This window comes from Apteryx mantelli, chromosome 41, assembly GCF_036417845.1.
Source record: "Apteryx mantelli isolate bAptMan1 chromosome 41, bAptMan1.hap1, whole genome shotgun sequence".
In the NCBI taxonomy this organism is placed as follows: domain Eukaryota; kingdom Metazoa; phylum Chordata; class Aves; order Apterygiformes; family Apterygidae; genus Apteryx; species Apteryx mantelli.
Window position 1 is genome coordinate 329004 of NC_090018.1, and position 13120 is coordinate 342123.

At 71.3% G+C, this 13120-nt stretch overlaps 1 protein-coding gene across 1 annotated transcript; it reads left to right on the forward strand.

Annotated features, from left to right (window-relative positions):
* The first annotated feature begins 1337 nt into the window (after positions 1-1337).
* KDM5C (lysine demethylase 5C) lies at positions 1338-12600 on the forward strand. The gene is made up of 27 exons (XM_067315081.1): positions 1338-1991; positions 4029-4106; positions 4202-4324; positions 4450-4620; positions 4704-4835; positions 4911-5034; positions 5110-5294; positions 5374-5532; positions 5612-5731; positions 5804-5962; positions 6038-6219; positions 6461-6623; positions 6708-6827; positions 6919-7113; positions 7192-7373; positions 7845-7969; positions 8052-8199; positions 8297-8393; positions 8472-8827; positions 8934-9072; positions 9155-9334; positions 9419-9565; positions 9650-10174; positions 10251-10308; positions 10862-11061; positions 11923-12114; positions 12242-12600. The coding sequence occupies exons 1-27, from the start codon at positions 1338-1340 to the stop codon at positions 12248-12250; spliced, it is 4923 nt and encodes a 1640-aa protein (XP_067171182.1). The 3' UTR covers positions 12251-12600.
* The last annotated feature ends 520 nt before the right edge of the window (positions 12601-13120 follow it).

Sequence of the window (13120 nt, forward strand, 5' to 3'; positions counted from 1 at the left end):
GGGGATGGGGGTCACAGGGGCCGCAGGGGCCATAGGGGACAGGGATGGGGGGCTACAGGGGCCATAGGGGCCATAGGGGATGGGGATGGGAGGTCACAGGGGCCATAGGGGCCATAGGGGACAGGGATGGGGGGCTACAGGGGCCATAGGGGCCATAGGGGATGGGGATGGGGGTCACAGGGGCAGCAGGGGCCATAGGGGACAGGGATGGGGAGCTACAGGGGCCATAGGGGCCATAGGGGATGGTGACGGGGGGCCTCGGGGGCTGCAGGGGCCATGGGGGACAGGGACGGGGAGCTACAGGGGCCATAGGGGCCATAGGGGATGGGGATGGGGGGCCACGGGGGCCATAGGGGCCATAGGGGCTGCAGCAGGGAGTCTACAGGGCCCTATGGCACTGGGGCAGGGGGGCTACGGGGCTGTAGGGGCCAGGGCAGGGGGGATACAGAGACCATGTGGGCGGTGGGTACCACAGCTATAGGGCCATGGGGGCCTCTGGCGAGCTCGAGGCGCTATAGGCACTGGGGCCGGGCACTGGGGCCATGCTGGGCCCTAGCGGGAGGTGCATGGGACATAGGGGACCCTGGCAGCGGGGCCTTAGGGGCCGGGGGTAGCGGGGCTATAGGAGCCAGGACAGCCGGGCTACAGGGGCTGTTGGTGCACGGCGGGGCGGGGTTCCGCAGGGTGGGGGCGTGTCTCCGCCTAGACCCCGCCCCTGGGTGGGCGTGCCCTGGCGCGGCCCCGCCCCGCGCTCCTCTGTGCGGCCCCCGCGCGTCGCCGCCCCCCTCCCCGCAGCGGCCACGTGGCGCATGCGCGCTGCGGTCCCTTAAACGTGCGCAAGAAGTCCCGGCCGCCTGCGCCGACCCAAGCGCCGAGGCGAGCCGACGTCTGTGGATCCCTCCGCGGCGTCAGGGGGCGGAGCCCGGGGACTACTTCGCCTCGCTGCGCCTCCGCGGCGGCGCCTCCCGCCGGCGGAGGCACACGGCGGCGGCGGCGCGCGGGCTTCCTCACTCACTCACGCAGACACGCACGCAGACACGCACGCAGGCACGCACGCAGGCGCGGTGCGTGCGCGTGCGCGCGGGGGGGGGCGGGGAAGAGAAAGGAGGAGGGCACTCAAGATGGCGGCGGCTGCCAGGCCGGGGGGACCGGGCAGGCCTCGGGCTTGAGCCGCGGCCGGGCGGCGGCGGGGGCGGCGGCGCGGCAGGGGCGGCGGCGCGGCGGCGCGGGGGGGGGGGCCCGAGGCGAGCGAGCGAGCGAGCCCCCGCGGCGGGGGGCCGCCATGGCCCCCTGAGGGGCGGCGCGGGCGGCGGGACCCCCCCGAGGCGCCGCGGGGGATGGCGGCGGCGGGGGAGCAGCAGCAGCGCGCGGCGGGCGGCTGGGCCGAGTGGGGCGCCGCGCCGGGGCCGGGGCCGGCGGCGGTGGCGGCGGCGGCGCCGGGGGGGGCCCCGCCGCGGGCCACCCCGCCGCGCCCCGCGGGCGAGGAGGCGCCGGGCGAGGACGCGGCCCCCCCGGGCGAGGAGCGGGGCGCCGCGGCGCCGCGGCCCGCCAAGGCCGGCGGGGAGCCGCGGGCCAAGGCGGCGGCGGCGGGCGGCGGCGGCGGCGGGCGGCCGGCGGGCGAGGAGCGGAGCCCCCGCAAGGCCTGGGGCGGCGCGGAGGAGCGCGGCGGCCGCGGCGGCAGGGCGGGCTGGGGCGGGGAGGCGGCCGCCCCCGGCGCCGAGGACCGGGCGGCGCGGCGGCCCTGCAAGGGCGGGGGGGAGGCCGGGCCGCGGGGCCCCCCGGGCGCCGCCGAGCCGCGGCCCGACTGGGCCGGGCCCTGGCTGGCGGCGGCGGCGGGCGGCGAGCTGGAGCCCCCCGAGGACTTTCTGCCGCCCCCCGAGTGCCCCGTGTTCGAGCCCAGCTGGGCCGAGTTCAGCGACCCCCTGGGCTACATCGCCAAGATCCGCCCCATCGCCGAGAAGAGCGGCATCTGCAAGATCCGGCCCCCGGCCGTGAGTAGGGGCGGCCGCCCGCCCGCCGCGGGGGGCACGGCACGGGCACGGGGGGACGGGACGGGACGGGGTGGGACGGGCGGCCGCGGCATGGGGGGCAGAGCCCGCTCGCGGGGCCGTAAGCGGGTGAATACCCACCGTGACGTGGGGGGGCAATACCCGCTTACGGGCTAGCGAGCGGGTAAATACCCATTGTGGCGTGGGGTGATACCCGCTTACAGGCCTCTAAGGGAGTAAATACCTACCACAACATGGGGGGCGATACCCACTTACGGGCTAGTGAGTGGGTAAATACCCACCACAATGCGGGGGGCGATACCCACTTATAGGCCAGTGAGCGGATAAACACCCACTGTGGTGTGGGGTGATACCCACTTACAGGTCTCTAAGGGGGTAAATACCCATTACAATGCAGGGGACGATGCCCGCTCACTGGCCTCTAAGTGGGTAAATACCCACTGTGGTACGGGGGCGATACCCACTTACAGGATTCTAAGGGGGTAAATACCCGCTACAATGCAGGGGGTGATACCTGCTTATGGGTCAGTGAGTGGATAAACACCCACTGTTGTGGGGGGGTGATACCTGTTTACAGGGCCATAAGCGGGTAAATACCCACTGTATCATGTGGAGTGATACCCGCTTACGGGCCAGTGAGCGGGTGAATACCCACCACAACACAGGGGGCCATCCCTGCTTATGGGTTGGTGAGCGGGTAAATACCCACTGCATCGCAGGGAGCAATGCCCCCTTATAGGCCCGTAAGTGGGTAAATACCCAGTGCATCACATGAGCTGATACCCATTTACAGACCTATAAGCGGGTAAATGCTCCTTATGTTATGGGGGGCAAGACCCGCCTGTAGGTTTTTAAGGGGGTAAATACTCCCTGTATTGTAGGTGGTGATACCCGCTTTGGGCCCATAAGTGGGTAAATACCCTTGTGGGGGGCAATGCCCACTTACAAGCTCCTAAGTGGGCAAATGCCCCCTGTGTCGTGGGGGGGCGATACCTGCTTATCAGCCTGTGAGCGGGTAAATACCCACCGCAACAGAGAAGGTGATACCCATTTACAGGCCCATAAGCGGGTAAATACCCACCGCAGCGCGGGGGGCGATACCCGCTTTGGGGTGGCGAGCGGGTAAATACCCACTACGATACAGAGGCGGGCGTCCTCTTGGGGGAGGGTGAATACCCCCGCGGCACAGGTAAACACCCATCCTCCTGGGGGTGTAAATAGCCCCACAGCACCCATAAACACCCACCGTGCTGGGGGCATAAATACCCCCTGGGGATGGGTGAATACCTGCCATGCCATGGGGGTAAGCGTGGGGGGGGGGTGGGACATCCGCCTGGCGTGGGGGAAACACCTCAGTGGGGTAAATATGCGCCGGGGGGGGGGGGGGGGTAAGTACCTGCCGGGAGGGACCCGCTGTGGGGCGGGGGGGCGCTGGCGCCCGCGACCGGCCGGGCCCCGGTGGTGCTCGCTCGCCGCCGGAAGCGCCTGCCGGGGCCTGGTAAACACCGGCTGGGGGGCCGGGCCTACGGGGGGGGGGGGGGGGGGGCCGTGGGGCTGGCGGGGGGGCAGGCCTGGCTGCGGCCGGCCGGGCCCTCGGTGCTGGCGGGGGGGGCCGTGGCGCGTCGTGTCCCCCCCCCCCGCCCGGCCCCGCGCCGGCCGCACAACAACAACAGTGACACGGCCAATATGGCTGCCAGCGCCGAGCCTTTGTCTGGCGAGCGGCGGGGGGGAGCCGGCGGCGCGGGGGGCCCCGGCGTCCGGGGAGGGGGGCCGTGTGCTCCCCCCGCCGCCTCGCGTGGGCCGCTTCCCGCTGGCCGGGCAGGGGGGTCCCTTTGTCCCCGCGCGCCCCCCTCCGACACCGGGGGGGCCGAGCCCGGCCAGGGCCCCCGGCTGCCCGGGCTTCCGGGGAGGGGAGGGGAGGGCCGGGCTGCGCTGGCGTCACCGGCACGCGGCCTCCCCCCCCCCCCCGCTGCGGGGCTCCGTGCCAGTGCTGACCCCCCCCTTCCTCCCCCCCCCCAGGACTGGCAGCCCCCCTTCGCTGTGGAGGTGGATAACTTCAGGTTTACGCCGCGCATCCAGCGCCTCAACGAGCTGGAGGTGAGCGGGGCGCCCTGCGCGCGGGGAGGGGGGTGCACGGCCACAGCCCCCCCTCCCAGCACCTCACCTGCCCCCCCCCCCCCCGCCCGCCGCAGGCGCAGACCCGGGTGAAGCTCAACTACCTGGACCAGATCGCCAAGTTCTGGGAGATCCAGGGCTCCTCGCTGAAGATCCCCAACGTGGAGCGGCGGATCCTCGACCTCTACAGCCTCAGCAAGGTGCGGCGGCGCGCGGGGGGGCGTGGGTGTCCGTCCGTCTGTCCGTCCGTCTGTCCGTCCGTCTGTCCGTCCGTCTGTCCGTCCGTCCACGAGCGGCTCAGCACCTCCCTCCCCCCCCGCCACAGGTGGTGATGGAGGAAGGGGGCTACGAGGCCATCTGCAAGGACCGGCGGTGGGCGCGGGTGGCCCAGCGCCTGGCCTACCCCTCGGGCAAGAACATCGGCTCGCTGCTGCGCGCCCACTACGAGCGCATCATCTACCCCTACGAGATGTACCAGTCCGGCGCCAACCTGGTGGTGAGACGGGGGTGCCGGGGGGGGGGGTGTGGGGGCCCCCCGCCCCACTGCTGCCCCGCTGACGCCCCCCCTGCCGCCAGCAGTGCAACACGCGGCCCTTCGAGAGCGAGGAGAAGGACAAGGAGTACAAGCCCCACAGCATCCCGCTGCGCCAGTCCGTGCAGCCCTCCAAGTTCAACAGCTACGGGCGCCGGGCCAAGCGCCTGCAGCAGGAGGTGAGCGGCCGCCGCGGGGCGCGGGGCCCTGCCCCTGCGGGTGCGCAGGCCCTGACCCCCTGCCCCGTCGCGCAGCCGGAGCCCACGGAGGAGGACATCGAGAAGAACCCGGAGCTGAAGAAGCTGCAGATCTACGGGGCCGGCCCCAAAATGCTGGGCCTGGGGCTGGTGGCCAAAGACAAGACGCTGCGGAAGAAAGGTGAGCGGCGGGGGGGCCCTGGCGGGGCCCGGGGGGGGCGTGGGGCGCCCCTGAGCCCCCGCGCCCCCTCCCCAGACAAGGAGGGCCCCGAGTGCCCCCCCACGGTGGTGGTGAAGGACGAGCCGGCAGGGCCCGAGGCCAAGGCAGAGCCGGCGTCGCCTCGCGCCTACCTGGAGGCCAAGGAGGAGCTGCGGCACAGCCCCGAGCCCTGCACCAAGATGACCATGCGCCTGCGCCGCAGCCACAGCAACAGCCAGTTCGTGAGTGCCGCTGCACCGCGGGGCTGGGGGGGGACTGCTCTGTGGGGCAGCCCCCCCTGAGCCCCCCCGCCCGCCCCAGATCGACTCCTATGTGTGCCGGATCTGCTCGCGGGGCGACGAGGACGACAAGCTGCTGCTGTGCGACGGCTGCGACGACAACTACCACATCTTCTGCCTCCTGCCACCCCTGCCCGAGATCCCCAAGGGCATCTGGCGCTGCCCCAAATGCGTCATGGCGGTGAGCGGGGCGCTGGGGGGCAAGGGGGGGGCTGGGCTGGCGCCATGGGGCGCCCCACGCTCACCCTCCCGCCCCGCAGGAGTGCAAACGCCCGCCGGAGGCCTTCGGCTTCGAGCAGGCCACGCGGGAGTACACGCTGCAGAGCTTCGGCGAGATGGCCGACTCCTTCAAGGCCGACTACTTCAACATGCCGGTGCACGTGAGTGCCGTGGGGCGGCGCGGCGGTGTGCCGTGGGGCGGCCCCCTCCCTCACCGTGCCCTTTCCCGGCAGATGGTGCCCACGGAGCTGGTGGAGAAGGAGTTTTGGCGCCTGGTGAACAGCATTGAGGAGGACGTGACGGTGGAGTACGGGGCTGACATCCACTCCAAGGAGTTCGGCAGCGGCTTCCCCATCAGCGACGGCAAGAGGAAGCTGTCGCCGGAGGAGGAGGTGAGTCCCCGCGGCGCGGTGCGGACCCCTGCCACCGCCGCCGCGGCCCCCACACTGACGCCGTCCCCTCCCCAGGAATACGCCAGCAGCGGCTGGAACCTGAACGTGATGCCGGTGCTGAAGCAGTCGGTGCTGTGCCACATCAACGCCGACATCTCGGGCATGAAGGTGCCCTGGCTCTACGTGGGCATGGTGTTCTCCGCCTTCTGCTGGCACATCGAGGACCACTGGAGCTACTCCATCAACTACCTCCACTGGTGGGTCCGCCGGGGGGCCACTGGGGCGGCCAAGAGGCCGGGGCTGAGCCCTGAGATGGTACGGGGCAGGAAGGGGGGTTTTGGGGTTCTCCTGATGCCGGGGATGAGCCTAAGATATAGTATGGGGTGGGATGGGGGGCTTTGGGTCTCTCCTGACCGTGTCCCCCCCAGGGGTGAGCTCAAGACGTGGTAGGGGGCAGGAAGAGGGGATTTTGGGCCCCCCTGACTGTGTCCCCCCCAGGGGCGAGCCCAAGACGTGGTACGGGGTGCCGTCCTTCGCGGCGGAGCACCTGGAGGAGGTGATGAAGAAGCTGACGCCGGAGCTGTTCGAGAGCCAGCCCGACCTGCTGCACCAGCTCGTCACCCTCATGAACCCCAACACCCTCATGGCCCACGGCGTCCCCGTGAGTACTGCGGCGTCCCTGACCCCCCCGGGGCGGCACCGGCCCCCCCGCTGCCGCCTCACCCCCTGCTGCCCCCCGCCGCAGGTCGTGCGGACCAACCAGTGCGCCGGCGAGTTCGTCATCACCTTCCCCCGCGCCTACCACAGCGGCTTCAACCAGGGCTACAACTTCGCTGAGGCCGTCAACTTCTGCACTGCCGACTGGGTGAGCTGAGCGGGCCAGGGGGGCCGCGGTTTTGGGGGGGGGGCTGGGGGTTTCGGGGCCGCGGCACTGAGCCCTGCCGTGCTGCTTGCAGCTGCCGGCCGGCAGGCAGTGCATCGAGCACTACCGGCGCCTGCGGCGCTACTGCGTCTTCTCGCACGAGGAGCTCATCTGCAAGATGGCGGCCTGCCCCGAGAAGCTGGACCTCAACCTGGCGGCGGCAGTGCACAAGGAGATGTTCGTGCTGGTGCAGGAGGAGCGCAAGCTGCGCAAGGCGCTGCTGGAGAAGGTGGGGCCGACCCGGGGGGGCACTGGGGGCGGTTGGGGGCCCTGTGCAGGCACTGACGGCCCCCCCGGCGCCCCGCAGGGCATCACGGAGGCGGAGCGGGAGGCCTTCGAGCTGCTGCCGGACGACGAGCGGCAGTGCGACAAGTGCAAGACCACGTGCTTCCTCTCGGCGCTGGCCTGCTACGACTGCCCCCAGTGCCTCGTCTGCCTCTACCACATGGACGACCTCTGCAAATGCCCCCGCAGCAAGCAGTACCTCAGGTGGGGGCCCTGCGCAGCACCGGGGTGGGGCGCGGGCTTGGCCTGGGGGGTCCTGCCAGCTCCCCTGTGCCCATGGGGCGGTCGTGGCACAGCCTGGGGGGTCCTGATAGCCCCCCCGTGCCCATGGGGGGGTTCAAGAGCACAGTCTGGGGGTCCTGGTGGCCCCCCCCGTTGCCTCGGGGGGTTCACGAACACAACCCTGGTGCTGCTGGCAGCCCTGACATGCCTGTGGGGGGGTCATGGCACAGCCTGGGGGCTCCTGGCAGCCCCCCCTGTGCCCGGGGGGGGGTCATGGCATGGCCTGGAGGAGTCTCGGCAGCCCTTATGCCCCCATGGGGGGCTCCTGGCACAGCCGGGGGACTCCCTGTGCCCCTGGTGGGGGGGGGTTGTGGACACAGCCCTGGGCTCCGGGCAGCCCTGGGGGTCATGGCCCCCCTGCTCGCGCCCACCCCACTTTCCACCCGCCCCCAGGTACCGCTACACGCTGGACGAGCTGCCGGCCATGCTGCACAAGCTGAAGGTGCGGGCCGAGTCCTTCGACACCTGGGCCAACAAGGTCCGCATCGCCCTGGAGGTGGAGGACGGGCGCAAGCGGAGTGAGTGGGGCAGCGGGGGGCGGCCGGGGGGGGCTGGGGGGCACCGGTGGCCCCCCCTGACGCTCCCCCTGTTCCCCCCCAGCGTTGGAGGAGCTGCGGGCGCTGGAGTCGGAGGCGCGGGAGCGCAAGTTCCCTGAGAACGAGCTGCTGCACCGGCTCAAGGGCTGCCTGGGCCAGGCCGAGCGCTGTGTCTCTGAGGCCCTGGGGCTCATCAGCTCCCAGGAGACCGGGTGAGTGTGGCCCCCCCGGGCCCCCCCCCCCCGCCCCACCATGGCCGCCCCCAGGGGCCGGGGCTGACAGTGGCCCCCTCTCCGCACGTGGCTGCAGGGTGCCAGCGCCCTCGCTGACGGTGGAGGAGCTGCGCGCCTTCCTGGAGCAGATGAACCAGCTGCCCTGCGTCATGCACCAGATCGGGGAGGTGCAGGTGAGCGGGGCACCAGGGGGCCGTGTGGGGGGCTGCCCCCCCACCGCGAGGCTCGCTGACTCCCTGCCCCGGCCGCAGGCGCTGCTGGAGCGCGTGGAGGCCTTCCAGGCGGAGGCGCGGGCGGCGCTGGAGGCAGCGGCCCCCCCGGCGGCGCTGCGGGCCCTGCTGGAGCGCGGTGCCCGCCTGGGCGTGGAGGTGCCCGAGGGCCGGCGGCTGGAGCGGCAGCTGGCCCAGGCCGCCTGGCTGGAGGAGGTGACGGCCACGCTGCGCTCGCCCCGCGCCCGCGTGCCCCTGCCCGTCATGCGGGGCCTCATCCAGGCCGGGCGCACCGTGGCGCCCAGCCCCGCCGTCGACGTGGCCATGGCTGAGCTGCAGGAGCTGCTCACCATCGCCCAGCGCTGGGAGGAGAAGGCCCAGATGTGCCTGGAGGCCAGGTGAGCCCCCCCGCACCCTGGTTTTGGGGGGTGGCAGTGGGGAGGGGGGGGTTGGGAAGCACCGGCCCCCCCCGTGCGCCATCAGCCCCTCCGCTGCACCCCACAGGCAGAAGCACCCCCCGGCCACGCTGGCTGCCATCATCAAGGAGGCCGAGAACATCCCGGCGCTGCTGCCCAACATCCAGGCGCTGAAGGAGGCGCTGGCCAAGGCCCGGGCATGGATCGCCGATGTGGAGGAGATCCAGGTGGGCTGGGGGGGCCGTGGCGGCAGGGGGGAGGGGGCCCACGGCGTCCCCACGGGGTCTCAGCTGCACCCCGCACCCCCAGAACGGCGACCACTACCCGTGCCTGGACGACCTGGAGGGGCTGGTGGCTGTGGGCCGGGACCTGCCGGTGCGGCTGGAGGAGCTGCGGCAGCTGGAGGTGCAGGTGGGCACGGCCCACTCGTGGCGGGACAAGGCCTCCCGCACCTTCCTCAAGAAGAACTCCTGCTACACCCTGCTCGAGGTGGGTGCCGGGGGGTCCCGGAGGGGTCCCGGGGGGGGCGGCGACGGCCATGTCCCCCCGCCGACCCGCCCTGTCCCTCTGCAGGTGCTGTGCCCCTGCGCCGACGCCGGCTCCGACAGCAGCAAGCGGCTCAAGTGGCGCCGGGAGCCCGAGCAGGAGCCGGGGCTCTACAAGCTGGACACGGAGAGCCTGGGGCTGTCGGCGCAGGACCTGCGGGACCCGGGCGCCGTGGTGAGTGGGCCGGGGGGCCGCCGGGGGGCCGGGGGGTGGCTGCGGGGCTTCCCCTCACCTGCTGCCTCCCCCCATCCCATGCAGATTGTGGCGTTCAAGGAGGGGGAGCAGAAGGAGAAGGAGGGGATGCTGCGGCTGCGGCACGCCAACGCGCAGAAGGCCGCGCCGCCTGCCCCGGGCCCCGGGCCGCCCTCGTGCGTGTGCGGGCAGCCGCCGGGGCCTGGCATGCTGCAGTGCCAACTCTGCCGCGACTGGTTCCACGGCGCCTGCGTCGCCTGGCCCCGCCTGGGCGCCCAGAAGCCCTCGCCGGCCTGGTGGGAGTGGGACGCCAAGTTCCTGTGCCCGCTGTGCCAGCGGTCGCGCCGGCCCCGCCTGGAGACCATCCTGGCGCTGCTGGTGGCCCTGCAGAAGCTGCCGGTGCGGCTGCCCGAGGGCGAGGCGCTGCAGTGCCTCACCGAGCGCGCCATTACCTGGCAGGACCGCGCGCGGCAGCTGCTGGCCTCGCCAGAGGTGGCGGGGCCCCTGGAGCGCCTGGCCGCCCTGCGGCACCGCCTGCACGGCGATGGCGCCGGCGCCCTGCGCGAGAGCAGCCGCAACGAGCAGCCCAAGGTGGGTTGGGGGGGTGGTTGGGGGGCGGCCGGGGGGCTCCCGGGGCTCCCCTCACCCTCAGCCTCGTTTCCCCTAGGTCTCCGTGGAGAATGGCGATGCCCCCAGCCCTGAGAAGAACGGGCCCCTGCCCTCAGGTAGGCTCGGGGGGCCTGGCGGGGGGGGGTGGGTTAGGGTTAGGGTTACGTCTCCTGTGGGAGGAAGCAGTGTGGGCCTTTTTGGGTCCTGTATGGTCCTGGGGAGGTGCCTGTGGATCCCCTGTGAGCCTCATAGATCCCGTGTGGGCATGGGGAGGGCCCTATAGATCCCATGTGACTGTGGGTGGGAGCCTGTAAGTCCTGTGTGTGTGTGTGTGTGGGGAGGGCCCTGCGGATCCTGCATGGCCACAGGGAAGGGTCCTCTGGATCCCTCTGTGAGCCCCATGGATTCCATGTGGCCATGGAGAGGGTCCTACGGATCCTACATGAGCCACATGGGTCCCGTGTAGCCATAGGGAGGAGCCTGTGGATCCCATGGGAGGGTCCCATCGATCCTGCACGAGCCCCATGGATCCCACGTGGCCATGGAGAGGGTCCTACGGATCCTGCATGAGCCCCGTGGGTCCCGTGTGGCCATGGGGAGGGCCCTGTGGGTCCCACATGAGCCCCATGGGTCCCGCACGTGCCCCGCTGACCCCCCGTTCCCCCCCAGAGCTGGAGGCGCTGAGCGCGGCGCTGCCGCGGCTGCAGGGGCCGGTGCTGGAGCTGGCGGAGGGCGCCCGGCGCCCGCTGGAGGAGCTCATGATGGAGGGCGACCTGCTGGAGGTGACGCTCGACGAGGCCCAGAGCATCTGGCGCCTGCTGCAGGCTGCTCGGCCGCCCCCCCTCGCCCTCTTCCGCCTCCTCCTTGAGGTGAGACCCCCCCTGTGCCCCAGAACCTCCCTGACTTGCTCCAAAATGCCCCTGAGCTTTTGTTTTGCACCCCAAAATCACTCCCATGATGCCCCTTCAACCTCCTCCATCTCCTGGAGGTGAAGCCCCCAAACCATCTTCCACACCCCCTTTCTGCCCTTTTCCACCTCCTCCATGAGGTGAGGCTCCCCCAGGACACCCAGCCCTCCCCAACGCACCCCAAAACACCTCCGGGCTTTCCCCTTGGGCCCCAAAACACCTCCCAACGGTGGTTCTTGCCTCCTAAATGGTTCTTCTTGCCCCCTTCTGCTGCCTCCTCAAGGTGAGACCCTCCCTGAACCCCAAAACCTCCCCAAACTATTCCTGAGCTCCCCTTTTGGACCCTAAAGCCATTCCTAAATCCTCCTTTCTGCCCTTTTTCATCTCCTCCTCAATGTAAGGCCCCCCCCAGACCCCCCCCAGGACCCCCTCCCCGAGCTTCCCCCTTGGATCCCAACATCCCTCCTACGATGCCCCTTCAACCTCTTCCGCCTTCTGGAGGCAAGACTGCACCCAATGACCCCAAACCACTTCTAAATGCCCTTTTCTGCCTCCTTCTTGAGGTGAGGCCTCCCCTCGAGTCCCCCAGGACCCCCAAAATCCCCCCAGAAACCCCTTCCCCCCCCTCTTCCACCCCCTCCTCGAGGTGAGGTCCCCAAACTGCCTCCATGCTGTCCCCAGGGGAGAAAATCCACCCCGGGAAGCCCCGAATCCCCCCCCCAAACCTGCGCCGAATCGCCTCTAGGCCCCTCCTGCCCCACTGCCCCCCCACGCCCTGCTCGGAGGGGCCCCCCTGACCCATGCGCCCCCTGTTCCTGGCAGCTGGAGCAGGCGGAGCGGCGGGGCACCAGGGCGCGGGGCCGCGAGCGGGACCCCGAGCGCCGCCGGAAGCGCCGTGCCGAGCGGGGCGACCTCCCGCCCCTGGCCAAGGAGGAGCTGGAGCCAAAGAGGAGCCGGGGCGCCGAGGGGGGAGCCCCCCACGCCAGCCCCCCGCCGGGCCCCCACACCCCGGGGGTGAGTGGGGCGAGGGCGGCGGGTGCCGTGGGGTGATGGGGGTGGGGGCGGTGGATTTTGGGGAGAGGGCAGGGGGGCCAGTGGGTGACGCCCGGCCCCCCCATCCCACACCCTGCCGCCTCCCCAGGACTCGTGACGCGGAGCCCCCAGCTCGGATGGACACGACGCCGGCGGGGGGCTGCCCCTCCCCGCCCCCCAGCTCGGGGCCCCCCCGCCCCCCCCCCGGCGATGTAATTATTTGCGTTGGTTTCTTTTGTACCGCGGGGCCGGGGGGGCCCCGGGCGCCCGCCAGCACGGCTGGGCCCCCCCCGCCCGCCCGCCCGCCGGGGTTTTTATAGGGGGGGGAGCGAGGGCGGGGGGGGCCCCGCGTGCCCCCTGTGCCGACACTAACTGTCTCGGGCTCTTTGTAGTGGGGCGGGGCCGGGGGGGCCCTTATTTTATTGTATTATGATTTTTTTTATTATTATTAAACTTTGGAGGCTAACGGCGGTCTGTGTCGCGCTGTGCGGGAGGGGGGGGATGCCCCACTTGGGGCGGCCATCGCGCCGCGCATGCGCTGCGGTGGACGGGGCCGCGGGGCCGGCCGCCTTCCCCATTGGCTGCTGCCTCCACCAATGGGGACGCGGCGCGTGCCGGGGGCAGGTGGCGGCGGCGCGAGGCGGTGACCGTTGGGGCCCAGGCGTCCTGGCCGCCATGAGGCTCCCTGAGGTAACGAGCGAGCAGGGATCCCCCCGGCGGCATTTCCTGAGGTAAAAAGTGAGGTTTTCTCCCCTTTGGCGGCCTCCTTTGCGGTAAAAAGCGAGCAGGGCCCCCCCGGTGTCATCCCCTGTGGTAAAAAGTGAGGTTTTTCACCACCCCCCGGCAGCCTTGTCTGAGGTAAAAAGTAAGGTTTTTCTCTCCAGCAGTCTCCCATAAGGTAAAAAGTGAGGTTTCTTCCCCTGTGGCTGCCTCCCCTGAGGGTAAAAGGTGGGGTTCCCCCCTGCCAGTAGCCTCTCCTGAGGTAAAA